The sequence below is a fragment of the Rhinoraja longicauda genome, chromosome 3 (assembly GCF_053455715.1).
Source record: "Rhinoraja longicauda isolate Sanriku21f chromosome 3, sRhiLon1.1, whole genome shotgun sequence".
Classification (NCBI taxonomy): domain Eukaryota; kingdom Metazoa; phylum Chordata; class Chondrichthyes; order Rajiformes; family Arhynchobatidae; genus Rhinoraja; species Rhinoraja longicauda.
In genome coordinates, this window is record NC_135955.1 from 81893775 (window position 1) to 81920615 (window position 26841).

General features: G+C 40.2%; 1 protein-coding gene across 2 annotated transcripts in view; it reads right to left on the bottom strand.

Moving 5' to 3' along the window:
* The window catches only part of LOC144592132 (ras GTPase-activating protein 1-like), a 90879-nt gene continuing 64038 nt past the window's right edge, over nt 1-26841 (bottom strand). The window contains exons 14-25 of one of the 2 annotated variants that reach the window (XM_078396531.1): nt 23358-23515; nt 22967-23043; nt 18488-18660; nt 17747-17906; nt 17435-17577; nt 15278-15393; nt 10506-10592; nt 9499-9566; nt 6395-6483; nt 6060-6137; nt 3373-3507; nt 1-1548 (exon numbers count right to left, since the gene is read on the bottom strand). In XM_078396531.1, the coding sequence (XP_078252657.1) occupies nt 1471-1548; nt 3373-3507; nt 6060-6137; nt 6395-6483; nt 9499-9566; nt 10506-10592; nt 15278-15393; nt 17435-17577; nt 17747-17906; nt 18488-18660; nt 22967-23043; nt 23358-23515 (1362 nt within the window). In that variant the 3' untranslated portion in view covers nt 1-1470. Of the gene's footprint in view, nt 1549-3372; nt 3508-6059; nt 6138-6394; nt 6484-6503; nt 8159-9498; nt 9567-10505; nt 10593-15277; nt 15394-17434; nt 17578-17746; nt 17907-18487; nt 18661-22966; nt 23044-23357; nt 23516-26841 lie in introns of those variants that run through there. The other variant, XM_078396532.1, reaches the window with a different exon arrangement.

A 26841-nucleotide genomic window follows, 5' to 3' on the forward strand; every position in this document is an offset into this window, starting at 1 on the left:
AATGAAGGGAATAGTAGGAATAAAGAAAAACATTTTAACAATTAACACGTATGTGATGCCTAATATTCTAAAATAATCCAAACAAAATAGGTTGATGGCAGAGAGCCCTTGGTACCTTGCCACTCGCACCCAAAGGGGAAAAAAAAGTGACAGCGAAGCAGGGAAACAGGAGCATAAGCACTAAAGTACAAGTGGTAACAAGGAAAGCATGTTGTATTATCAAAGTGTGGAGAAACCTGTAGTAAAAAAGTGACAGTCAACAGAAAACACATTCTCCAATGGACAACAGTCATTGGCGGATATAAATAAATACCATTAAGGAAAACAAAAAGCATATGGGAAGAAATTCAAACAGCACAAAAGAAAGCAAACTTATTTCCCATCTTATATTTTGAGCAATGCCACAGGAAATCTACCCATTTACTTATTGGGCTTTGTCGGAAACAGGCAGAATGGAAACATCTCATTTACATTACACATTTGAAATTAAATTCACACAGAATTCCGAAAAGTTTCTTTATGAAATTTCACAATTATTGCACCTGGTCCAATGTTATTGGAAAAGTCTATTTAAATGGGTTTGAACCAGTTTCAGTTTCAACACTTGCTTTTCATTTATTGAAACAAAAGCCAATGTAACAATCTACTTTACAAAATAGTTTAATAAGTGCATGCATTTCCAATAAATGATCAATAAATTTATTCAACTATTGAAAGTGTTTACAGTTGTAAACCTGATACAAAGCTTTCAATTACACAACTTTTAACAGATTGTTTTCATTGTCTGTCATACAGTGTAATTAAACAAATCAAAATTAGTGCCACAACAAATGCTGTGATCTCTTTCACATTCATTGTCATGTAACGAATGCTTGTCGCACTTTTTTGTTCTATAAAAAATAACCAGTCTTTAGTGAGAAATCTTGATATTTAAAGACATTTTCAATAAACTGAATATAACCAGAGAATAAAGACGTAAGCAATCTTAACCATAAAAGTAGTCAGTCAGAAATTACAGTATATTACACTTGACAACTCAATATCCAGTTATACACCAAACACAAGAAATTCAACTTGTTTTTTCACCTTGTCAGTTGACTGGCATTCTATACTGCAGCTCTGGATAGATCCTGGAAACTTTGGCAAATTGAAATATTAAACGCCGTGATATTGTCATGAGGTTGTCAATCCACCTGGGTTTGTGAAAGTTGACGATACATCAAAGCTCAACAGCTAGTGATTGGTTCAGAGAAGGAAGTGCAAGAGGTGGCCTGTACAAATAGCTTACTACGTTACTGGTGGAAACATCAACCAGGTTTTTTTTCTGTTGCATAGTTTGCAAGACAAAGGGAATGTTGTACACCGGTGTTTATTTTTCAGAAGTACACAAGCAAGTGAGATTGCAGTGAGTTGTTCAATGATAACCTTGGGACATGCTAATCCATGCAGAATTCTCTGAATGAGATTCTGCTACCTGTTGGCTGCAGAATATTGGTTTCGTTTCTGCTGTAACAGTTCAGTAATGGCCAGAAGCTTTTTCAAGACATGCTGAAAAAGATATCAGAAATAGTATTAGGTTTAGTTACTAGCAAAACAATCCTGTTTATTTTCAAACAAACAAAATGACTACAGCATTTCAAGAAAACAGTTTGTCCACCTTTCCAATGGCAATTAGTGACAGCAATGCCACTCTGCCAGCAATACCCATGTCCTGTTCATGAAACCAACCAACATTCCTTAATGCTATGTGGATTGAAAAGTGGAGAAAAATGAGGGAAATGCCTCTTAAATAAAAAAATAGTAATCTTCAAAACATTTTCACTGTCGAGTTATCAAACTCAATACTCATAGAAATGTTGCAAATGCAGTACAACTAAAGACTCGTATAATGATTAATAATTAAGTTCAAAGATGAAACATTAAAGAAGATTCTTTGTAAGATATCCTCTGACAGAGTTACCATCAAATCCAACTACTAGCTGCAAAGCAATTCAAGTGAAATATGAACTTTAATCATCTGTTCCATACCATTGAGCTATCGCCAACTTTCAAGTAATTGTTTCTCTAAGTTCCATAAGATTATGTCCTACGGTGTTATTTCAGAAAAATAACATCCAATGATGTACTAGGCAGAAACCCCATGCATCTCACTCACATGATACTCAGTTACAGAACTGTTTTATTTTTAAAATGGGGTGGAAAAAAAAGACTTGATTAGGCGGGGTTCATCACTCAGGCATGATTTATTCAGATGGAGTTGGTGCAATGGTAGTTGCAAATAGTTTACAATTTAAAAATTTAGTTCAATTCTTGCCGGAGTAAAACAAAAACAATTTTTTGCACGGCGGCACAGTGGCGCAGTGGCGCAGTGGTAGAGTTGCTGCCTTACAGCGAATGCAGCGCCTGAGACTCAGGTTTGATCCTGACTATGGGAGCCGTCTGTACGGAGTTTGTACGTTCTCTCCATGACCTGCGTGGGTTTTCTCCGAGATCTTCGGTTTCCTCCCACACTCCAAAGACGTAGGTTAATTGACTGGGTAAAATGTTTTTTAAAAATTGTCCCTAGTGTGTGTAGGATAGTGTTAATGTGCGGGGATCGCTGGGCGGCGCGGACTCGGTGGGCCGAAGGGCCTGTTTCCGCGTTGTATCTCTAAATCGAAAAATTTGTTGAGCTATTAAAAACTGCACACATCGTTCTTATTTCATTCCACCAATATGGAATGTTGGCATGTACAGGCATTCTTGGTTGAAACTAAAGGCAGCCAACATCAATAAAGACACACATACCACCATGGCCATACTTTCATTTCACTCCTACCTTTGGGATGGTGATATAACAGTCTGAAAACTGTGACACCAGGTTCAAGAGTAGCTTCTTCCCAACAACCGTCACACTCTTGCACACTGCACAACACTAATCTCTATTATGAAATATGGACTGTCTGGTTACACTAAGGATTTAGTGTTTTTGCCCTGGTTTGATTTATTTAATTTTTGTTATATTTTTTTCTGTATTTTGTTTTTACAGGCCTGTTATGCTGTTACAAGTAAGAATTTCATAGTTCCATTGTGGACGTAGGGAAATTAAAAACTTAATACGTTTCTGATTTAAGAATACAGGTTTAGTTTATCATTTTTAATATTTAGGTCAAATGTGAGAAAATTATGTTGAAAATTGACTACAATTGAGTAAAATAAGAAAATTATTTTTTATCTGGAACTTTACAAAAACAAGATAATCTGAATGATTCCTCTTTCTTTCTGAACAAACTGAACTACTTTTCATTAGTTTGCCGAATCTGCCACTGAAATTGCCAGTATTTTTTGTAATAATCTAATTTAAAATGAAACATTCAGATAATCACTACTTACCTGCTGGACTCCCCGTTCATTACTTAGGGTACGAAGTTCATCCGAATGTGCTGCACAAACCTCATGCAAAGCCGCCATGTTACGAGATAAGTCAATCCGAAAGTGCTCTGTGGTCTCAGGAACCTCAGGTACATTCTAAAGACAAAAATAAAATTTCTCATTTAAGAAGCACCAGATAAAATATGGTATGTAAACATTTAACATCTTATGATGTGCAAAGTGTTTCATTACTTTCTAAAATTATATGTTACTCTACATTTAAGATAGATGAAAAAAGGAATATCGGCAATTATAGACTCGTATTGATTACAGGATAAATCAGTGCGGTTGATACAAGGAAGTTCAAGGTTGAAGGGACATGTCAATGCATTGGACTGATGGGTACAAAAGTGGTGCATGGAATTAAATGTGGAAAAATGTAGGATAATGTATTTGGAGAGGAAAATCAAGGTAGTACACAATCATGGTTAGAATTCTAAACATAGAAGAATAGCATCTCCAAGATGACCTTGGACAGCATCGTCAAAGATTCTTGAAGACGATGAGTCAAACAGATAATGTGACTAATGAGGCAAACAAGTTGCTTGCCTCGTGTTCTATTCCACAGCTAATTAGTGTACTAATAAAACAGTGATTAGGCAATTTTAACTGTTCTGCACAAAGTTCCTGTCACCACAATACATGAAGTATGTCGTCGGAAATAGACAGGTGTAGGCCATTCGGCCCTTTGAGCCAGCACCGCCATTCAATGTGATCATGGCTGATCATTCTCAATCAGTACCCCGTTCCTGCCTTCTCCCCATACCCCCTGACTCCGCTATCCTTAAGAGCTCTATCTAGCTCTCTTGAATGCATTCAGAGAATTGGCCTTCTGAGGCAGAGAATGCCACAGATTCACAACTCTCTGACTGAAAACGTTTTTCCTCATTTCCGTTCTAAATGGCCTACCCCTTATTCTTAAACTGTGACCCTTGGTTCTGGACTCACCCAACATTGGGAACATGTTTCCTGCCTCTAACATGTCCAACCCCTTAATAATCTTATAAGTTTCGATAAGATCCCCATTCATCCTTCTAAATTCCAGTGTATACAAGCCTAGTCGCTCCAGTCTTTCAACATACGACAGTCCCGCCATTCCGGGAATTAACCTAGTAAACCTACGCTGCACGCCCTCAATAGCAAGAATATCCTTCCTCAAATTTGGAGACCAAAACTGCACACAGTACTCCAGGTGCAGTCTCACTAGGGCCCTGTACAACTGTAGAAGGACCTCTTTGCTCCTATACTCAACTCCTCTTGTTATGAAGGCCAACATTCCATTGGCTTTCTTCAATGCCTGTTGTACCTGCATGCTTCCTTTCAGTGACTGATGCACTAGGACATCCAGATCTCGTTGTACATCCCCTTTTCCTAACTTGACACCATTCAGATAATAATCTGCCTTCCTATTCTTACCACCAAAGTGGATAACCTCACACTTATCCACATTAAACTGCATGTGCCATGCATCTGCCCACTCACACAACCTGTCCAAGTCACCCTGCAACCTCATAGTATCTTCCTCATCGTTACCAAGGCTGGAGAATTACATTAAGAATCTGAATACAGATGGTTTTCATTCAGGCAGAAAAGTCTGAGATCCGGGTGAGTCTGAAGAAGGGTTTTGACCCGAAACGTCAAACATTCCTTCTCTCCTGAGATGCTGCCTGACCCACTGAGTTACTCCAGCATTTTGTATCTACCTTAATTCCATGACATGTTGTTCAACCCATTATTGACATAAAAACTGGAGTAACTCAGCGGGACAAGCATTATCTCTGGAGAGAAGGAATGGGTGGCATTTTGGGTCGAGACCCTTTTCTACCCATTATGTTTGTTTCCATCACCAGTCTTGCCAGACCAGATTGTTTTAGTTAAAATCTGAAAAGATGAAAATGAACATCTTCAGACATTACTACAAATTTTGTATCTTCCCCTTCACTAGCTATTGCATCACATTTGCATCTTCTGCAATCTGAGCTTCTGACATGTTCTTCCATTACAAAAACCACTTCCATTTCCCAATCATCACCAAGCTTCCAGCCTTATTTCATATTAGATTGTTTTGAAATGCTGCTTTATTTGCAGACTTAATATTCCTATACACCAATGGTGAACCACTCAGCCTCCACCCACCTTAAACTTTGTTGCTCTTATCTTAACCCACACAAATTCACAGAACCATTAGTGATCATGCCGTGTTGCATTTTGGCCTTACTTCCCAAACATCTTCAATTTGCAATTCTAAATTTTCAGCATAAATTCAATAATGACTGCCACTCTCCTAGCGTTGTTGACAGCTTCTCAAAAGCTTGTTTCTGCTTCGTGCTGTCCTCTACATGCTTTCCTCTTGCAATGTGGTGCCCATACTGTCAGCCATCTTTGTCCTTTAATTCATTTAAATCTTTATGCCTTTAAGAATCTGCTTTGGTTCCTTAGAATTCACCTTTCTAAGCTGGCTGAATCTTGCTCTTACCCAATATCCCCTGGTTTAGCTTAGTTTTTTAAAATATTGAAACAAAGGCAAATTCTGGACATTATTAATTCAAATCAGAATAAATGAAGTTCCAAAATTAGTGTTTTGTGCAGAAATTCCAAGTCTATTGGATGTCTTCAAGGAGAATAATTTCCCCCCAAGCTATACTTACCCCCAACTCATCGAGGAACATAATCATTCGATGCTTGTTACTTTTGATGAATGGATTTACACCTTCCATGTAGGGTTCCTATTTTAAAATAAACTTGTCAATATATGTCACCTTAAAAATGAGCATCATGCAGTGTGCAGAATATCAATAACATATAGTGTGGTCTGCCTGAATCAATTCTTCTCATAAGCTTGACATGAGGCAACATGATACTGTGAACATTACCAAGGCAGATCTTTTAGAATCTGGAAATATTACCTGTAAAAATGTTAAAAAATTAAAGATGCCATAACAATTGAATTAACCTGAACTTTCTAGAATCAGATTTAAAATACCTTAGCGCCAAATTCTACCAAGTTTGCTAAGTTTTGAAGAGACTTTGCAACAAGAGTGAGCGTTCTTGCAGCGGTGGAGGAAGGAGGATCTAAGAAAAGATTAAGGAAGAGTTATTGTTGCAGTACATATCACTTTACCATCACATTTTACTAAACGTTTGCTCAATTTCTGCCAAAACAATCAATCATTTTGCAATCGGAAATAATTTTCTGATTTCCTAATATTTTCCTATTATGCAATTTTGGATGATGTTAATTTTTTTAGAATGCTACTTAGGGGACTGTCCAGAAGATCATTGGAATAATTAAGTCTGGAAGAAAGTAAGTTATCGGTGAGTATTTCAGCACTGGACAAGCCAGTAAACAAGATGTGCAATGTTTTACTACTGGATTCAGGGCATGTTGTAGAAGAAAACGGCATAAACTTTAAAAGCCCAGCTCAGGATCAAGTCAGACGCTAAAGCTGTGACCATCTTGCATAACATTTAAACAGCAGCCAGAGAATGTGCAGAATAATTTAGGTCATGATTAGAAATTAACATGTTCAAAAAAATGTCCTCATTCTCGAGGTAATCTATGTCCTCATTCTCGAGGTAATCTATAAAGATTCTTGGTTCTCCAAAATATTCCAAATTGAATTTAAACTGGAGGTTATATTAGAATACCTTTCCAATTTCAAAATACAAACAAAATCTATCCCTTTGCTGTAAAATACTGAATTGAGGTGGTGACAGGGGTAGAAAACACAGTTGCTATTCCACTCATTTAACTTTGTAAAAATACTACTCCATTAAATATACATTAAGGATTAAAAACTAAATGTTTCTTATTTCTGCCTTCAGACAGGAAATTTTGATTTGCATATAACTGGAAATAAACCTAATAATCGGAGGTCGGTACCATAATGGTGAACCAAAGCATAACAATTTCACTCGATTTCTCAAGATCACCAGATAATAAATTCAAAATAATTGTTAGTTTCTCAATATAAAAGCAGATCATAACTCTATAAAGCAAATAGTGATGGACCTTGTTCTGAGGAATAAAGTAATGTAACTGGAGCATTTTTCAATGGGGAAATATTTTGGCAAGAGTTGTTAGAGTATAAAAATGTCAAGGGCCATGTTTGTTCAATGTTAATTTTAAAGTTTAAAAACTGTTCAGTGGGAAATTGAGAACTAAATGGGGAATTGTATCAGAATAATGCAATAACCACAATCAAACTAATTCTGAAAATTATGTTCACGGAATGCATTTGAGACAGTTTTTTAGGTCGTTTTTGATCTGGTCACTTGTAATCAGACTAGATTAAATAGAAATCTCACAATAACCAGGATAGAATAACTAATCAAAAAGATTAAGATAGAGGGAAAGAAAGCAAGTTGTGAGGAGAAACTAAGAACTTAGCAAGAGTATAAAGACTGATTAAAACAAGTGGTTGAAGATGCAGATGGAATGCAATGATCGAGAACTGCAAGGGTAACACCTATATAAGAGTAGAAAAGAAGAGTATTATTTAAACGGTGTGAGATGGATCTGAATGCCCTTGTACAAGAAATAAAATGACCACATCAGAGACATCAAATAATTAAGACAAATGGATTAGAGCCCAGGATAAAGAAAATCTAGCTACAACCTTTGACATGACCAGTACCAAGAATACATTGTACCATTTACTCTGTACTCTTTAATCAAGGATATACTTGACTTAGATATGATACACGATAGATTCACAAGGTTGATTCCTGGGGTGAGGGTCTGATCCTATGGAAGAAAAATGAGCAAATAGTACTTGAATTCAACTGTCATCCAATTGAAACCAATTCCCAAGGCACTGCTATACTTCCTAAAATGTAGGACCCAAAGGTTGACAGAGGTTTTTTTAGAATTAGAAGGTGAATAGAATTAGCAGCTGAAGAAGCCATAGAAACATAGAAAATTGGTGTACGAGTAGGCCATTCGGCCCTTCGAGCCCAGCACTGCCATTCAATACAATCATGGCTGATCATCCAAAATCAGTACCCCATTCCTGCTTTTTCCCCATATCCCTTGATTCCGTTAGCCCTAAGAGCTAAATCTAACTCTCTCTTGAAAACATTTGTGTTTTGAGAGAAACAAAGCCAACTTTTTTTCTCTTAAAACATAGCAAAAAAGCTTTCCTTTCAGGGTGTAGTATATCAAAATCACGTACGTAGTATATTGAAAATCACTTATTTTCCATGGAAAGGTCAGAATACCCAAGATATGGATTTAAATTCATTGATAGATCAGAGACCACAAACAGATACATCTTCTCATGTGGTGAGACAATAGACAATAGGTCATTCGGCCCTTCGAGCCAGCACCACCATTCAATGTGATCATGGCTGATCATTCTCAATCAGTACCCCGTTCCTGCCTTCTCCCCATACTCCCTGACTCTGTTATCCTTAAGAGCTCTATCTAGCTCTCTCTTGAATGCATTCAGAGAATTGGCCTCCACTGCCTTCTGAGGCAGCTATTATGATCTACAATGCACTGCCCGATGGCTTAGTAGAATTAGTTTCAATATTATGTTATTGAACAATATCAAATTAAATTATGAGTAGAGTAGAGGAGTAATCAGTTTTGACAAACAAAAAGACAGGCACCCAAAACATTTACTTTGCAGATGCATCATCATCTCCATGTCTGCTTCCTTTATTCTCATCATTCTTTCTCTATCTGCTCTTTTCCATGCTCCTTTAATCCCCTAAATAATTGTTAATTCTCCCTCCTCCATTCCCACCATGTCCTTTGCCCCTCATTACCTATCCGAGTCAACACTTTTGGGAAGATGGTATTCTGTTAGTCGCTGTTCATGAGTCTTCAGCAATACAAGCAGCAAAAGGTGATAAAATGATGAAAAGAAAAGCAAACATTTGCCTTAATTACTCAATCCTCCAGATACTGCAATTTTAATTAGCTTCTGTACAATGAACAGATTGAAGGTGTTGAAGTTGATATAGTGCAAATGCAGAAAAGGTGGCAAATTGCAAGATTTGAGAATTGTAGTTGATAGGCTGTTTTTTTGATATTTTAGTTTGTAGAATAATGCATTGCAAATTTTCACCAGGAAAACTCACCCAAAATGATATTGAACATCCGCGGATTGAGAATAGCTGGACAAATCAACCGCAAGAAAACAAATCCACTATAATAAAAGGAAAAACAAACATTACGTATAATTCTCCAAAGACACTTGCCAAGAAAAAAAGAACAATAAACGCAAAAAGCAACTAATGAAAGCAGTTTTGTTTGAATACATCAAACAACTTGAACAAAGTAATGAGCTGCCATGCTATCAAATTTCAAATCTCATAGTCCATCTTATTCCTTCGAGATCTTGGAGAAGAAAACTGGCATTTAAAACTCCAGCTGAAGTACACTCAATATTGATGTGGCAAAAGTTCAGTCCAAACTGCATTACTTGCACTCTTTTGATCCACAGGCTGGAAAGCAAAGAATATTTGAACGAGACATTTAAGAACCTATGAAATGAACAGACAGCATTTGCAAGACATCTGACTGGGTGGAATGGCCGAAAAATTAAAACTGGACAATTCACTTGCAACCAAGTAGTCTTATAATACTTTAAGATAAAGCCAAGAGATGGTGTGCATAGTAAGCTTGCCATCAATCAACAAGATTATATTCTGATGAATGGGGTCTCCTGGTCTCAAGCAAACTTCTCAGCAATCCATTTCAATCGCTGACTGGCAATAAATCTACAAAGTTCTTCCTGAGATGCGCTCTCTGAGGAACATTTTATTTAGTGATTCAATGTAGTTTGTCTCTAATAGCATTGACTCAAGCACTTGTGGGTATCAACGTGATCCAATGGATAATTCCTGTCCAAGCCAGGAGGCATGTAACTGCCCTTCACCAGAACAAAGTGGCTTCCAAAGTCATAGGGTAGTTAACTTGTCGATAGGTCTACTAATGACACCTGACACAATTCTTGCAGTTCTCTAAACTCTTGCCCTAAGCAAGATGCACTTAATAGTCTAATTTTTAACATATCCCAATGAAAACCTGTGGTGCAAAATAGCTAATTGAATTGGCAAATCACAAAGTTCAAAAAATATTTTACCTTACAACTCTGGTTCTCATTGTGGGGTTTTTTGGCCATTTCTGCTGGACAGATTTTTGTAAACATCCATAAATAAACCTTAAAGCCCTGTTAAAATGAATTACAATAATTTATCAAGAATTCATTGAAGAATCTTTCCGTAATAATAAATAATTAAACTCTTAACTGCAATGTTCTATTACTTTATCATATTGGAATGTATTACATTATTGCACAGAGGTTGAGAAATTTGTTTGGATGCTTAATTTGAGAATCATAACATGAGTGCTTCACTTCAAATAGATCATATTGCATCATCATAGAACCTGAAATATAATGTCATGACAGAAAGATCAAATATTAATTAAATTATCCAGGCAACAATATGCCAGAGGAGTCAGCATAAGAAAAATCACAAAATGAATCACAGAAAAAATATGCTCAAATAATATATAGGCAAGGCATTAAAAGGTAAAGACAGTGTGGATAAATCAGGTAAGTGTAGATGGGCAATACGGTTGTTATGGATCTATTGGCAGCCAAAAGCTCTCATCTTCTGCGCTGTACAACTATGAAGCTAGACATCCTGAATATAACATCTCTTTCTGCCCAAATGTCCCATACAAAATAGGAATATTCATCCCAAGCGACATTTTTTCTTCAGTACAGAAGCAGTAAATGAAAGGGACAATATAGGTAATCAAGATAACCTTGTAGTACAAGAAAATAACTGCAGATGCTGGTACAAATCGATTTAAATAACAAAGACAGAGGAGTGAAATAGGGACAAAATTCAATTGTTAGCATTCTAGCTCCAAGTTATACTTCAGAGACATAAGGTATCACAAAATGCTGGAGTAACTCAGCAGGTCGGACAGCATCTCGGGAGAGAAGGAATGGGTGACGTTTCGGGTCGAGACCTTCTTCAGACTGATGTCAGGGGGGCGGGACAAAGGAAAGATATAGGTGGAGACAGGAAGATAGAGGGAGATCTGGGAACGAGGAGGGGAAGGGAGGGACAGAGGAGCTATCTAAAGTTGGAGAAGTCGACGTTCATACCACCGGGCTGCAAACTGCCCAGGCGAAATATGAGGTGATGTTCCTCCAATTTCCGGTGGGCCTCACTATGGCACTGGAGGAGGCCCATGACAGAAAGGTCAGACTGGGAATGGGAGGGGGAGTTAAAGTGCTCGGCCACCGGGAGATCAGTTTTGTTAATGCGGACCGAGCGCAGGTGTTCAGCGAAGCGATCGCCGAGCCTGCGCTTGGTTTCGCCGATGTAAATAAGTCGACATCTAGAGCAGCGGATGCAATAGATGAGGTTGGAGGAGGTGCAGGTGAACCTTTGTCTCACCTGGAAAGACTGTTTGGGTCCTTGGATGGAGTTGAGGGGGGAGGTAAAGGGACAGGTGTTGCATCTCGTGCGGTTGCAGGGGAAAGTGGGTGGGGGTGGTTTGGGTAGGAAGGGACGAGTGGACCAGGGAGTTACAGAGGGAACGGTCTCTGTGGAACGCAGAGAGGGGAGGGGATGGGAAGATATGGCCAGTGGTGGGGTCCCGTTGTAGGTGACGGAAATGTTGGTGGATGATATGTTGGATCCGCTGGCTGGTGGGGTGGAAGGTGAGAACGAGGGGGATTCTGTCCTTGCGAGTGGGGGGAGGGGGAGCAAGAGCGGAGCTGCGGGATGTAGAAGAGACCCTAGTGAGAGCCTCATCTATAATGGAGGAGGGGAAGCCCCGTTTTCTGAAGAACGAGGACATCTCGGAAGCCCTAGTGTGAAACACCTCATCCCGGGCGCAGATGCGGCGTAGACGGAGGAATTGGGAGTAGGGGATAGACTTTTTGCAGGGGACCGGGTGGGAAGAAGTGTAGTCCAGATAGCTGTGCGAGTCAGTGGGTTTATAGAAAATGTCCGTCACTAGTCTGTCTCCTGTGATGGAGATGGTGAGGTCCAGAAACGGGAGGGAGATGTCAGAGATAGTCCAGGTATATTTAAGGGCAGGATGGAAATTGGAGGTAAAGTGTATGAAGTCTGAGTTCTGCATGGGTGCAAGAGGTAGCACCAATGCAGTCGTCGATGTAGCGGAGGTAGAGTTTGGGGATGGGGCCAGTGTACGTCTGGAACAGGGATTGTTCGACGTACCCGACAAAGAGGCAGGCGTAGCTAGGGCCCATGCGAGTGCCCATAGCTACGCCTCTGGTTTGGAGGAAGTGGGAGGAGTCAAAGGAGAAGTTGTTGAGGGTAAGAACCAGCTCTGCTAGGCGGAGGAGAGTGCTGGTCGATGGGGATTGGCTGGTTCTACGGTCGAGGAAGAAACGGAGGGCTTCGAGACCATCCTTGTGGGGGATGGAAGTGTAGAGTGACTGGACGTTCCTTGTAGTACGTTCCATGTTCCTCACGAACATAAATTGTGAAATTTTGACTGGTAAAGCATAAAATGCTTATTTGTTGATTTGCTGCACAGATGTCCAATGGCTTAAATGCATCCAGAATTTTCTGTGATTCAACATGTGTGGGTATTATATGAAGAACAGCAATGACAGTGAGCTGGCTGTGGGATGAAATAAATGTAATAATTATAGACTTTGGCAGATGGGAGTTGGTAATGCATATTTTTGCAGATAACAAGAACATGAATGGATGTACTGAGGTAGAAATAGAGGTGAGCTGTCTTTACGAAAAGGAATACAGAATTGGAGATTTGGTTCGCAGCGAATTATGCACCAACATGACAAACATTCTACTTCAACTCAGTGTCCAGAGAGAAAGGTGTCATCAATATTACATGGTCAGAATAATGCCAGGAATACTTAGCAGGTCAGGCAGAAATTGGAAAGCAACACTCATTTAAGCAAGTTGACTACATTGTATTGCACTCCTGTCTTATGCCTGCTACATCATGCAAAGTCGCTTTGGGATGAAGAGGTCAGTCACCTGGAGGCCAGCCTTTGCTTATAATATGGCCGCCATCTATTTTTGTCTGTTGAATTTCTGATTAACGTTGTTCCCCGGGATATTGATGCTCAGAGATGGTAATACCATTGAACACCCATTTAATTGTGTCTCTCATTTTTTGGTGCGAATGTTATTTGTCACTGATCAGTTCAACCTCAAATATTGTCTAGATCTTGCTACATGAAAGCATGATTTGTTTCATTTGCTGAGGAGCTGCAAATGGGATTGAACATTGTGCATTCATAAGGAATATTCTCACATGACTGAAAATGACATGAAGTCAAGCAGCCCTGAGAAAACTCAAAATGGGCACCTGCATGGTCAGTAAGACAAGCAGGAAACAGCTTGTATGAAAGTCTCAAGTGCAGCTCCAAATGAGATTTCGTGGATAGTGCCATGGTAAAAATTACTGCCACCTTTTGAGGGGTAGGTGTTATTTTCCCAGATTTTGAGCCGGGAAATCAATACAGTATTTACAATTAGATAATTAATTCCAATGTTTTATTCTGGAGAGAAATGCTGTGCAGGATGATTATTGATTTGTTTACAATGTCCAAGACAGATGCATGATAAAAACAGTAGTCTACAAATTTGGCTTCAAATCAATTTCCTCAAACTAAACTGTGACAAATCCGAAATCGTCATCATCGGACCAAAAACACACAGCAAATCCACCCACAACTTCACCCTCAACATCGACGGTTTCTGAGTATCCACCTCCCCTCACATCCGGAATCTTGGCATCATCTTTGATCAAACCCTCTCCTTCGACAAACACACTAAACACATCACCAAGACAGCCTTCTTCCACCTCAAAAACATCGCCGTCTCCGTCCATCCCTCTCCTCCACAGCTGCAGAAACCCTCATCCACGCCTTCATCACCTCCCGTCTGGACTACTGTAACAGCCTCCTCTATGGTTCACCCTCAAAAATCATCAATAAACTCCAATACATCCAGAACTCCGCTGCCCGTCTACTCACCCACTCCCCGACCCGTGACCACATCACCCCCGTCCTTTACAAGCTCCACTGGCTCCCCATCCCCCAGAGAATCCAGTACAAAATCCTCCTCATGACCTACAAAGCCCTCCATAACCTGGCCCCATCCTACCTGACTGACCTCCTCCACAGACACACTCCCACCCGCACCCTCCGCTCTGCTGCTGCTAACCTCCTGTCCCTCCCCATCCGGACCAAACTCAGATCCTGGGGGGACAGGGCTTTCTCCATCGCTGCTCCCACCTCTGGAACTCACTACCCCAAACCGTCAGAGACTCCTCCTCACTCACCACATTCAAAACATCACTGAAGTCTCACTTGTTCAACACCGCCTTCAATCATTGACCGTCGCTCCACCTTATTCTTCCTTTTCTGTTAGTTTATTTATTTATTTTTTATGTTATATCTAATATGTAAAGCGTCTTTGGGTTTCTAGAAAAGCGCTATACAAATGTAATGCATTATTATTATTATTATTACTATGGTCACAATGTAGGGGAAAACCACCATGAGCAGATATCTTCTCAGTTGTGAGGTGGTAGCAACAGGTGTGGAAGGTGCACTGTCAATGGGGACTGGGTTTGGGCAAGACTGCAAGAAAACAGCCATGTATATAAAGCATTTTCTGAATTCTGATCAGATATGAGAAAAATCGATTACGTTACAATTTTGTTTTTACTGACTCACTCAAATGGCCACATTATATTTATTTATTTGCCTTATCTTTTTTTCCTTCCCTTTCTGGTTGGATACTTAAGTTTGTTGCAACAGAATAACACAAATTTGCAATATTCATTTTCCTGTCCTTTATGTATAGATACCATTTTGTTACTTACTGAGGCAGTTCTTCTGCAGCCATGAAAATTTTTTCCACTAATTCTGATAGGAGACCTAATAGGTGTGCCAAATTAGTGTTTACATCTTCATTTTTTTCAAGTTTAGAAGGATTTAGCTGAAAAACAGATAGGTTTACATTTTATGTAACAATATACAAGCTATTGGGAAATATAAGATGGTCTCAATTTTATTTTTTGTCTGTAAATGCACATAAAATAAAAGTATAATTGTGACAATGTCAAAAACATTTTGAAACAGTGTAAAATAATGATTTTTTAAACCCCTTTAATTTAATATGTACACAGAAACTTGATGAAGATCTTGGTTTGAAATCAAGCTTCATTTGCTCTATTTCTCAATTACACTGACATTAGGTCCCATTCCAATCCAGTACTTGAGGTTTTAAACATTTTGATTTTGAACCAAATGCTTTTGATGAGTTGGATGGTATTAGAATTTTTCAATTTCTAATTATTATTGATAATGATTAAGTTTATTGGCCAAGTATATACACATACAAGGAATGTGCCTTGGTGCTCCACTCGCAAGTAATAATACGAACATACAGTAAACAATTAAGAATAAAGCATAAAAGATAAAGAATACAACATTAGTTTAAACATGCGAGTGAAATAAACCAGAGCAAAAAGGGACTACAGACTTTTGGTTATTGAGTAGAGCTACTACTCGCGGAAAAAAAGCTGTTTTTATATTTGGCTGTAGCGGCTTTGACCGTCTGGAGTTGCCTTCCAGAGGGAAGTGCTTCAAAGAGTTTGTGGCCAGGGTGAGAGGGGTCAGAGATGATCTTGCCCGCTCGCCTCCTGGCCCTTGCGGTGTACAGCTCGTCAATGTAGAGGAAGGTTGCAGCCAACAACCTTCTCAGCTGATCAAATGATTCGTTGTAGCCTTCGGATGTTGCGCTTGGTGGCTGAGCCAAACCAGACCATGATAGAGAAGATGAGGACAAACTACGATGGCAGTATAGAATTGGACCATCATTGCCTGTGGCCGATGGTGGCCCCCCATTTAAGGTCCCTGGAGATGATGGTTCCAAGGAACTTAAATGACTCCACAGATGTGACTGTGGTGTTGTTGATGGTGAGTGGAGGCGAGGAGGAGCTCTCCTAAAGTCTAAAGGATCAAATAGAACCATAGAAACATACAAAATAGGTGCAGTTGTAGGCTATTTGGCCCTTCGAGCCAGCACCGCCGTTCAATGTCATCATGGCTGATCATCCACAATCCACAATCAGCCCTCTCCCCATCCTGCCCTCTCCCCATACCCCCCCGACTCCGCTATCATTAAGAGCTCTAACTCTCTCTTGAAAGCATCCAGAGAATTGGCCTCCACTGCCTTCTGAGGTTGAGAATTCCACAGATTTACAACTCTGGTGAGTGAAAAAAAAATTCCTCATCTCTTCTCTAAATGGCCTACCCCTTATTCTTAAACTATGGCCCCTGGTTCTGGACTCCCCCAACATTGGGAACATGTTTCCTGCCTCTAGCCTCATGGCTGATCACCCTAAATCAGTACCCTGTTCCTACTTTCTCCACATATCAATTGATTCCATTAGCCCCAAGAGCTATTTCTAACTCACTTGAAAACATCCAGTGAATTGGCCTCCACTGCCTTCTGTGGCAAAGAATTTGCAAAGAATGTATTAATATCTGGATATTTTTAGTTAATTCCCCATTCAACTCTCGTCCAGGCCCCAAATGGTTTCATTACTTAGGCTGAAATTAAAGTAGTCAAACAGTTCAATATCTAACTACTCTCAACTTCGCCATTTTTCAAAGCTGAGATGGTGACTATAACAATGGTTACACCACCCAAACATATGAATCAAGGATCAGTGCCAGAAAGTGATCAGGATATTACAGTCATTTCCCAGATTAATCTTACATAGTTTAATTGAACTTCAATTTTATGTCATAGTGCATGCATTGGAAAGGGGCAGCATGGAAAAGAGCAGATAACTCATTCACTAGAGCCGCTTGTGCAAATTCCCTCAAAGTTGGTGGGCCTTAACTCGGGATATATACAACAACTTTTGTGTTGGCACAAAGTTGAACCTGTTTCTCGTCACTATTAAGTATACTACAAATATACATATTTGTGTCCATAGTAAATTGGCCTACTGTATCTAGTACTGTACCTCACATGATTGTTTACTTTCCATTATCTTTAAAATAGTTTCTTTAAGAGCATGATGGATAAATGGTGTTGCTGTTGATTTCATGTATTGTTCCATAAGTGTGCTTGACAAAGTTGTGGCACGGAAGAGTGTGGTAGATTCATCTAGGGTAAAATAATAATGAGTGTTAGATTCGTAAAAGTGCCAGTGACACCAACTCCAAAATTAGAAAACACACTTTATGTACAAGGAAGAGAACGTAACCACGCTTCAAATCAAATAATAAACCTATAATGAGTAAGTTGATGTCTTGGGTAAAAATAGACCTCCTACCTTCCATGCTAATTTCCCTGTCGTTTAATATCCGTAATAATAGCGATTCAAGTTTCTCATGCCGAAAAATTCTTAGCAGAATGCTGGCAAGTAATGTACGGTCCTGGCCACACACGTGTGACAGTGCATATATCACGTGAAATTCTTTCTGAAGAATAATCTAAAAAATGAAATATGAGAAATTAAATAAAATGCAACATAGCGTATAATTAATTTTAATGGAGATTCTTACAAATAATTTCAATATTTTGTTGGGTTTAAATAGACTTTATAATACCATGGAATTAAATGTAAATTAAGTAAATTTAACATGTTTGATGTGACAATTTATATTATGGATCAAGTGCAGAACCAAAGTTAATGGCAGAATCTGGCATTAATCAAATATTGCAGGATTGAAGCAGATTAGGTTTAAATACCTAAAACTGCAGAGTATAAAAATGTCTCTTTTTCTATGTGAATTTAACTACCCAGGTGATTCATTGTCCCTTGGTATTAAAATTCCTATTTCTAAAGTGGTAGCTGAGAAAATGAAAAAAAAAATCATTTCAGGAGTGGTGTTTCCATGGAACAGCAAATGAAGAGGGGAAGATGTGTTGGCCAGCAGAACACAGGTGCCATAATTTGGAAATGGAAATGTCACCTGCAGAGCACATGTAAAGGCATTTTGAAAATACTGTTATTTTTCAATATTTTATGTAAATTATGCACATGCAAAGTGCTGGAAACAACAAAAAATACCTCTTTGAACTCACTGTATTCCTCTTCTGGCATTATTTTTTCCAATGAATATCGTGCTCTTACACGTAATGATCCTGGCTCAATTCCTTTTAGTGGGAAATGTGAACTGAGAGGGAACCATTCATCGATTAACTGACCTTTCTGTAACCTACTCAGCTGGCAGCGCATAAATACTGAAAAACAAATTGTTCAGTTAAAATACATTTTCATGAATTTAAATTAAGAATAATCAACACACAGCATCTTACAGCTTCAACTTACTGTTTTCTAAAATATTGGTCAGATTATCGTAGAGACTGCATTTTTCTGCTTACCACTCACTGAAATTTGATTCTGTATGCTTTTGGGATTGTTCAAAGAAAGTTTCAAACTCCAAATTCTGTTAACAAAATATATTTGCTGAGATTTACTTGACTGTAACGCTATCCCCGCTAATGCAGCAAAAACTTTGTGAGTTGGGCAAAGGGGCAGAACGATAGACTAACATAGCACAGAAACAGAAGGTATTTATTCACACCCGAAACGTCACCCATTCCTTCTCTCCTGAGATGCTGCTTGACCCGCTGAGTTACTCCAGCATTTTGTGAATAAATACCTTCGATTTGTACCAGCATCTGCAGTTATTTTCTTACACTAGCACAGAAACAGGGTCTGCGGCCCAACTCCTCCATGCCATCCAAGATGTCCCATCTGAGCTCGCCCCATTTGCTGCTTTTGACCCATATTTTTTCCTCTAAACCTTCCCTACCCATGTATCTTTCCAAGTGCTGTTTAAATGCTGTCATAGTACCTGCCTTAACGACCAGATTTTGCTCATCTCTTATTCACCATACCATAAATCAAATAAATCAGACAAGCTGGAGATCAGATGCTTGTACATTTGACCTCCATCTCCACTGTGGCATTGGCACACACTATCATTTGTGCAATTAATACAACTCAATTCATTTCAATGGTCACAAATATAAAGTGCAAGGTAAACAATCCACTTATTTTCTCTCAATACAATTTTGTATTTTAAAGGCATCAATTATAAATATTTTTTATAATAAAATATTTTGAAACTACCGATAAGCTTATTTCAATAAATGTTTTGGATTATTAGATACATTGACAGCAGCAAGCTGTCAAAAGGTCATCGAGGTTGTCTGGGTAAAGACACAGGTATTGATTTAGCACGCCACTGATGACAAATTTCCTCATGGCAACTTCTCTTCACAGAAGGACTTTCAGATATCACTAGTGGCGAGCTCGGCTGGCCCATGTTATCTGCAACAGTTTAGTGCAGATGCAATGGCATTGTTAGGCAATAGGTTAGATTTTGGATGATCTGATCCAATATTTCAGCTTGAGGAGTTAGTCATAGTCAAAGTGTGGAAACAGGCCCTTCAGCCCAACTTGGCCACACCAACCATTATGTCCCATCTACACTAGACTTCATTTGACCCATATATCCCTCTAAACCTATCCTATCCATGTAAAGAGGGTGGACACGAAAAGTTGGGGTAATTCATCGGGACAGGCAGCATCTCTGGAGAGAGGGTATAAAAAGCGGGGCTCCACCGTTAGACCACGCCACCTGCCTGACTACCACGAAGCCAAGATTGCCACCACGAGGAGCAACACCAACATCCACCGCCTCTCCGACCCTCTCCACTTTCCTGGCCGATCCCAGGCCTGGACCACCAAAACGTGCGATCAAGTCTCACCATCTCCCCAGGGCCACTGACGCTGACTTTCACCGTCTCCCTGGAACCACCGCTGCTACTACTAACGCCAACCCATATATTTACTCTAGCCCTCTGCAAGCCTTCACTAGCGACTCCGCCGACCCTCGCCTCTCCACCACCCACCAGCGGGCTGGAGCCTTCACCTTACCCGAGATCCAGGCTCAGCACTACGCTCACAGCCTGTTAAACATCCTATCCACGTACCTGATCAATTGCTTCTTAAATGTTGCAATAGTCCCTGTCTTAACTACCTCCTCCGTTAGCTCATCCATACAACCACCACCCTGTGTGTGAAAAAGCTATCACTCAGATTCCTATAAAATCTTTCCCTCTTCACCTTAAAATCGCGCCATCTGGTTCTCGAAATGGTCAATTCTTGAGTGGCTAAGTCAATCATCCGATATGAACCCAATTGAGCATGCCTTTTATATGCTGAAGAGTAAACAGAAAGGGAATAGCCCCCAAAACACGCATAAGCCAAAGATGGCTGCAATACAGGCCTGGCAGAGCATCCAGCAACTGGTGATGTCCATGAATTGCAGACTTCAAGCAGTCATTGCATGCAAATTTAGAAATCTGCAAATGCAAATCACTGGAATGTAGAAGGATGAGAGGAGATCTTATCGAAACGTATAAGATTATTAAGGGGTTGGACACGTTAGAGGCAGGAAACATGTTCCCAATGTTGGGGGAGTCCAGAACAAGGGGCCACAGTTTAAGAATAAGGGGTAGGCCATTTAGAACTGAGACGAGGAAAAACTTTTTCAGTCAGAGAGTTGTGAATCTGTGGAATTCTCTGCCTCAGACGGCAGGAGGTCAATTCTCTGAATGCATTCAAGAGAGAGCTGGATAGAGCTCTTAAGGATAGCGGAGTCAGGGGGTATGGGGAGAAGGCAGGAACGGGGTACTGATTGAGAATGTTCAGCCATGATCACATTGAATGGCGGTGCTGGCTCGAAGGGCCGAATGGCCTCCTCCTGCACCTATTGTCTATTGTCAAACGATATGCAACAAAATACTAAACATGACTACTTTCATTTACATCACATTGCTGTGTCCAAAACATTAGTGTCCTGAAATGGGGGGAGTATGTATAAACTGCTGTAATTTCTACGTGGTAAAACCAAAATGTGGTAGATGGAGTTTAATTCAGATAAATGTGATGGATTGCATTTTGGTAAGAAACTAGGGAAGGACTTCCACAGTTAATAGTAGGGTCCTAGGGGGTGTTGTAGAAAAGCAAGACTGAGGGATACAGGTACATAGTCCCATGAAAGTCACAACATAGGCAGACAGCATGATAAAAAAGGAGTTTGGCATGCTTGCCAACATTGGTCATGCACAAGATATTGGAAAAAACACTTTTGGAATACAATGTACAGTTCTGGTCTGCTGCTACAGGAAACATAGAAACATAGAAAATAGGTGCAGGAGTAGGCCATTCGGCCCTTCGAGCCTGCACCGCCATTCAATATGTTCATGGCTGATCATCCAGCTCAGTAACCCGTACCTGCCTTCTCTCCATACCCCCTGATCCCTTTAGCCATAAGGGCCACATCTAACTCCCTCTTAAATACAGCCAATGAACTGGCCTCAACTACCTTCTGTGGCAGAGAATTCCACAGACTCACCACTCTCTGTGTGAAGAAATGTTTTCTCATCTCGGTCCTAAAAGACTTCCCCCTTATCCTTAAGCTGTGACCCCTGGTTCTGGACTTCCCCAACATCGGGAACAATCTTCCCGCATCCAGCCTCTCCAACCCGTTAAGAATTTTATATGTTTCAATAAGATCCCCCCTCAGTCTTCTAAATTCCAGCGAGTATAAGCCTAGTCTATCCAGTCTTTCTTCATATGAAAGTCCTGCCATCCCAGGGATCAATCTGGATAGGAAGGATATAATTAAACTGGAAAGGGTGCAAAAATGATTTGCGAGGATGCTACTGGGTTTGGAGAGTTTGCTGGAGGCTGGATAGGAGGGGACAAATTTTCCCCTGGAGTATAGGAGGCTCAGGGGTGACGTTAGAGGTATATCAAATCATGAGGGGCATTGATTAGGTGAATAACCACAATCTTTTCTGAAGGGTATGGCAATTTAAAACTAGAGGGTGAAGGTTTAAGGTGAGGTGAAAGATTTAAAAAGGATCCTGAGGGAATTATAAAAAGGAACTTCTTTTTGGTCATATATGGAATAAGCTGCATTCCAAATTCCATAAGCTGTGACAAGCTTGGTTAGTCAACTTGGTCAGTATCGACAAATTGCCAAAGGACCTATTTCCACGCTGTATAATTTATAACTTTGTCTAGGTATGGATAGAGAGGAGAATAAGAAATATTTTTCGACAGCAGAGGTGACCAAAACCATTCAGGACCATTCTGTGACTCGAATATAATGGGATTGATGTAAAATTAATGTAAATGGATCCTTCAATGGTCAGTGTGGATTCAGTAAATAGGAAGGGCCCGACTCCATGCTGTTTGAACCCATGACTAATAATGCTCTCCTGCGACTTGTTTCATCAATAGCATTCTGCAGTCTAGAATAACTTGAGATCAAAAGTAGTTAGCAAAGTTACGTAAACTTGCTGAATAGCTCTATCTTATTGTGTTTACAGAATTTAGATTCTGGAACTGCTAAATTTTGGCAGAGAAACACATACTGTAACAAAAATATACAGAATTAAAAACTAAGCAAGGATCTTTCTTATAAGAAAAATAAAATCCTACAACTTGACAGTCAAATACACTTACAGATATCAGGATCCTTGCTCTTCTTCGTTCTGTTACTGAGACTAATCTCAAATACTTTTATATCTGATGAAAGATCACTGGGGAAATAAAGATATAAAGAATTTAAAAACTGCCACATTATGTTCTACATTACGAGTTTTTTTCTGATATTATGCAGACATGCACTTATTAGTTAGACCTACAGTATGTTGCTAACTTGGGTAAAAGAACAGTATTCACTTTATACAGCAGAAATAGGAAAAAGAGAACAACTTTAAGTTTAATTGTAAAATGAAGAGATGCATTTTTCAACATAAGTATTATTACTCTCTGATTCAGCTATTAACATTACCAAAATATTCTGATTTCAAATTATGCTTGTTTTTCCTCTACTTTTAAGGACGGGACTTACTCAAAAATGAATTCTTCAGTCCATACAGGATTCTGGCCTTCCCTGGCATGAGTTTTTGCTACCTGAATACTGTTTAGGTAGATGTTACAGTAAGGGTGTGTGAAATATTTCACTGGTAGTTTATGGGCTTCTTCCACATACAAAACCAGACTACTGACCTGAAGGAGAAAAACAATACTTCTATGAAATTAGCAATAATATTGCATTACAACATGGGAAAATAATTTAAATATATATAGCTTCCATTTACTGTACAATTAGGGATGGCACAGTGGCAGCAGGTAATACTCCTGTCCCACAGCTCCAGCAACCCAGATTCGATCCTGTCTACATGGAGTTTGCACAGATTTTCCCTAGTGGTCCAGCTTTCCTCACATATCAGAGATGCACGAGAAGGCTAGTTTAAAAGCCAGTGAAGTATCCTTAGTGTTTGTTGGTGTTAGGATAGTTAGAGGTGATGCATGTATAAGAGAACTAAATGAAGGAAAATGGGATTGATGAGATTGCTCTGAGAACCAGTGGAAACTGAACAGGCTGAATGTCAAGAAATATCTAGTTCATATTTTCATATTAGATGACAATATTGGAAAACATTCTTTTTGATAGTAATGTGCTGCATAGAGGCTCACAATGTACTAAACCAAATGAATAAACTGATCAATTATTTGCTCACTAGAAATTACTGAGTAGATTGCAGTTATCGAAACATATAAGATTATTAAGGGGTTGGACACGTTAGAGGCAGGAAACATGTTCCCAATGTTGGGGGAGTCCAGAACCAGGGGCCACAGTCTAAGAATAAGGGGTAGGCCATTTAGAGGTGAGGAAAAAGCTTTTTCAGTCAGAGTTGTAAATCTGTGGAATTCTCTGCCTCGGAAGGCAGTGGAGACCAATTCTCTGAATGCATTCAAGAGAGAGCTGGATAGAGCCCTTAAGGATAGCGGAGTCAGGGGGTATGGGGAGAAGGCAGGAACGGGCTACTGATTGAGAATGATCAGCCATGATCACATTGAATAGTGGTGCTGGCTCGAAGAGCCAAATGGCCTAACCCTGCACCTATTGTCTATAGTATTATTTTGTAGAAGACAGTATATAGCATATTATGACTTGACCTGCTGAATTTTTCCAGCACTTTGCTTCTATTTGGGTAATGATTCAATGTTTAACAGTAACCCGAGATGAACTCTTAAGCTTCTTCTTTTCCAAAGACTTAACATTCTTAATGCACTAAACTCGTGGCTGAAAGGGGATAGGTTGAAAGGCCATGCAAGTACAAATGGCAACACATATTAGTTATTTGCTTAAGTAAACCAAGCAGACATCAGTCGGTTACTGATGTCATTCATTAAGCACCACCCTCATGTGTTGAACTTTGTACTCTGTGATAAGTTGTTAACTTAAGTTGCAATAGACGATAGACAATAGGTGCAGGAGGAGGCCATTCGGCCCTTCGAGCCAGCACCACCATTCAATGTGATCATGGCTGATCATTCTCCCACTCTTAATTTCATTTTTTGGGTTGCTGCCGTTCTCCAGATTATTTTTTAAGCTCCCCAGAAATGAGACATTAGGAATCAGTAAACTTGGTATCCATATTTAAAAATATGCAAATACCATCAGTAGTTAAGTACTCAGTAGTCATTTAATTTAGCAAAATTGGAATTTAAGATTGCCATAACAATTTAAGTCAAGTCAAGTCAAGTCAATTTTATTTGTATAGCACATTTAAAAACAACCCACGTTGACCAAAGTGCTGTACAACTGATTAGGTTCCAATGGAAAAAAAATGAAACATACAGTAGCACGCAAACAGTTCACAGCGCCTCCTCAATGAGCCTCAAACGCTAGGGAGTAGAAATAGGTTTTGAGCCTGGACTTAAAGGAGTCGATGGAGGGGGCAGTTCTGATGGGGAGAGGGATGCTGTTCCACAGTCTAGGAACTGCAATCGCAAAAGCGCGGTCACCCCTGAGCTTAAGCCGAGACCGCGGGATAGTGAGTAGCCCCAAGTCGGCCGACCTGAGGGACCTGGAGTTAGAGAGGGGGGTTAGAAGATTTTTGATGTAGGGGGGGGAGTGTCCATTTAGGGCTTTATACGTGAATAGGAGGAGCTTGAAGTTGATTCTGTACCGTACAGGGAGCCAGTGGAGAGAGGCCAGAATCGGGGTGATGTGGTCCCTTTTACGGGTACCCGTCAGGAGTCTCGCTGCGGCGTTTTGGACCAGTTGCAGGCGGGACAGGGAAGATTGGCTGATCCCAGTGTATAGGGAGTTGCAGTAGTCTAGGCGGGAGGAAATGAAAGCGTGAATGATTTTTTCTGTGTCGTCGAATTGGAGGAAAGGTTTGATTTTAGCTATGGGTCGAAGTTGGAAGAAGCTGGCTTTTACCACAGTGTTGACTTGCTTATCAAATTTTAATGCAGAGTCAAATATCATGCCGAGGTTTTTGACATGCGGTTTGACTAGGCAGGATAGACTTCCAAGACTGCCTGTTATCAATTTGATGGAGTCGGGGGGGCCGAATAGGATGACCTCAGACTTGCTCTCATTTAATTGGAGGAAGTTCTGTGCCATCCAACATTTTATGTCCTCAAGGCAGTGTGAGAGGCTGTTTAAATATGACTGGTTGTTGGGTTTCAGGGGGAGGTAAAGCTGAGTGTCATCGGCATAGCAGTGGAAAGAAATGCCGTGCCTTTGAATGATTTGGCCAAGGGGGAGCATGTATAGAGAGAAGAGAATGGGGCCTAGGATGGAGCCTTGTGGAACTCCGCAGGAGAGGCTAGCTGGAGCAGAGGAATAACTGCCTATGTTGATGGCGAAACTCCTATCTTTGAGGTACGAAGCGAACCAGCTCAGGGCAGTGCCATCAATGCCAACCGCGTACCGGAGACGGTCATTAAGGATGGTGTGGTCCACTGTATCGAACGCTGCGCTGAGGTCGAGAAGGAGCAGGATTGCACAGTCGCCGGTGTCGATGGCGAGAAGCAGGTCGTTGTGTACCTTCAACAAGGCAGACTCTGTGCTGTGGTGGGCTCTGAAACCTGACTGGAAACTTTCCAGGATGGTGTTTTGGTGCAGGTAGGGCACTAATTGGTTTAGAATTGCCTTTTCAAGGACTTTTGACAGGAATGGCAGTTTGGAAATGGGTCTGTAGTTGCTAGGCAAGGTGGGGTCTAGGTTAGGTTTTTTCAGTAGGGGCTGGACCACCGCGTGCTTGAAACTGGTTGGAACAGTGCCAGTGGCCAGAGAACTGTTGATAATAGAGAGGATGCTGGGACCGGCTATTGCAATGACATCCTTCAGAAGGGCAGTGGGGGCAGGATCAAGGGGGCAGGTTGCAGGTTTCATAGCGGAGACAAGCTTTGCAAGGGAGGATAGAGTGACGGGTTGGAAGCAGTCCAATTTAGATGAACAGACTAGTGAGACAGCTAGGTCACGGGTGGGAGGGGAAATGTTCATTCTAATGTTCTCAACTTTGTTGGTGAAA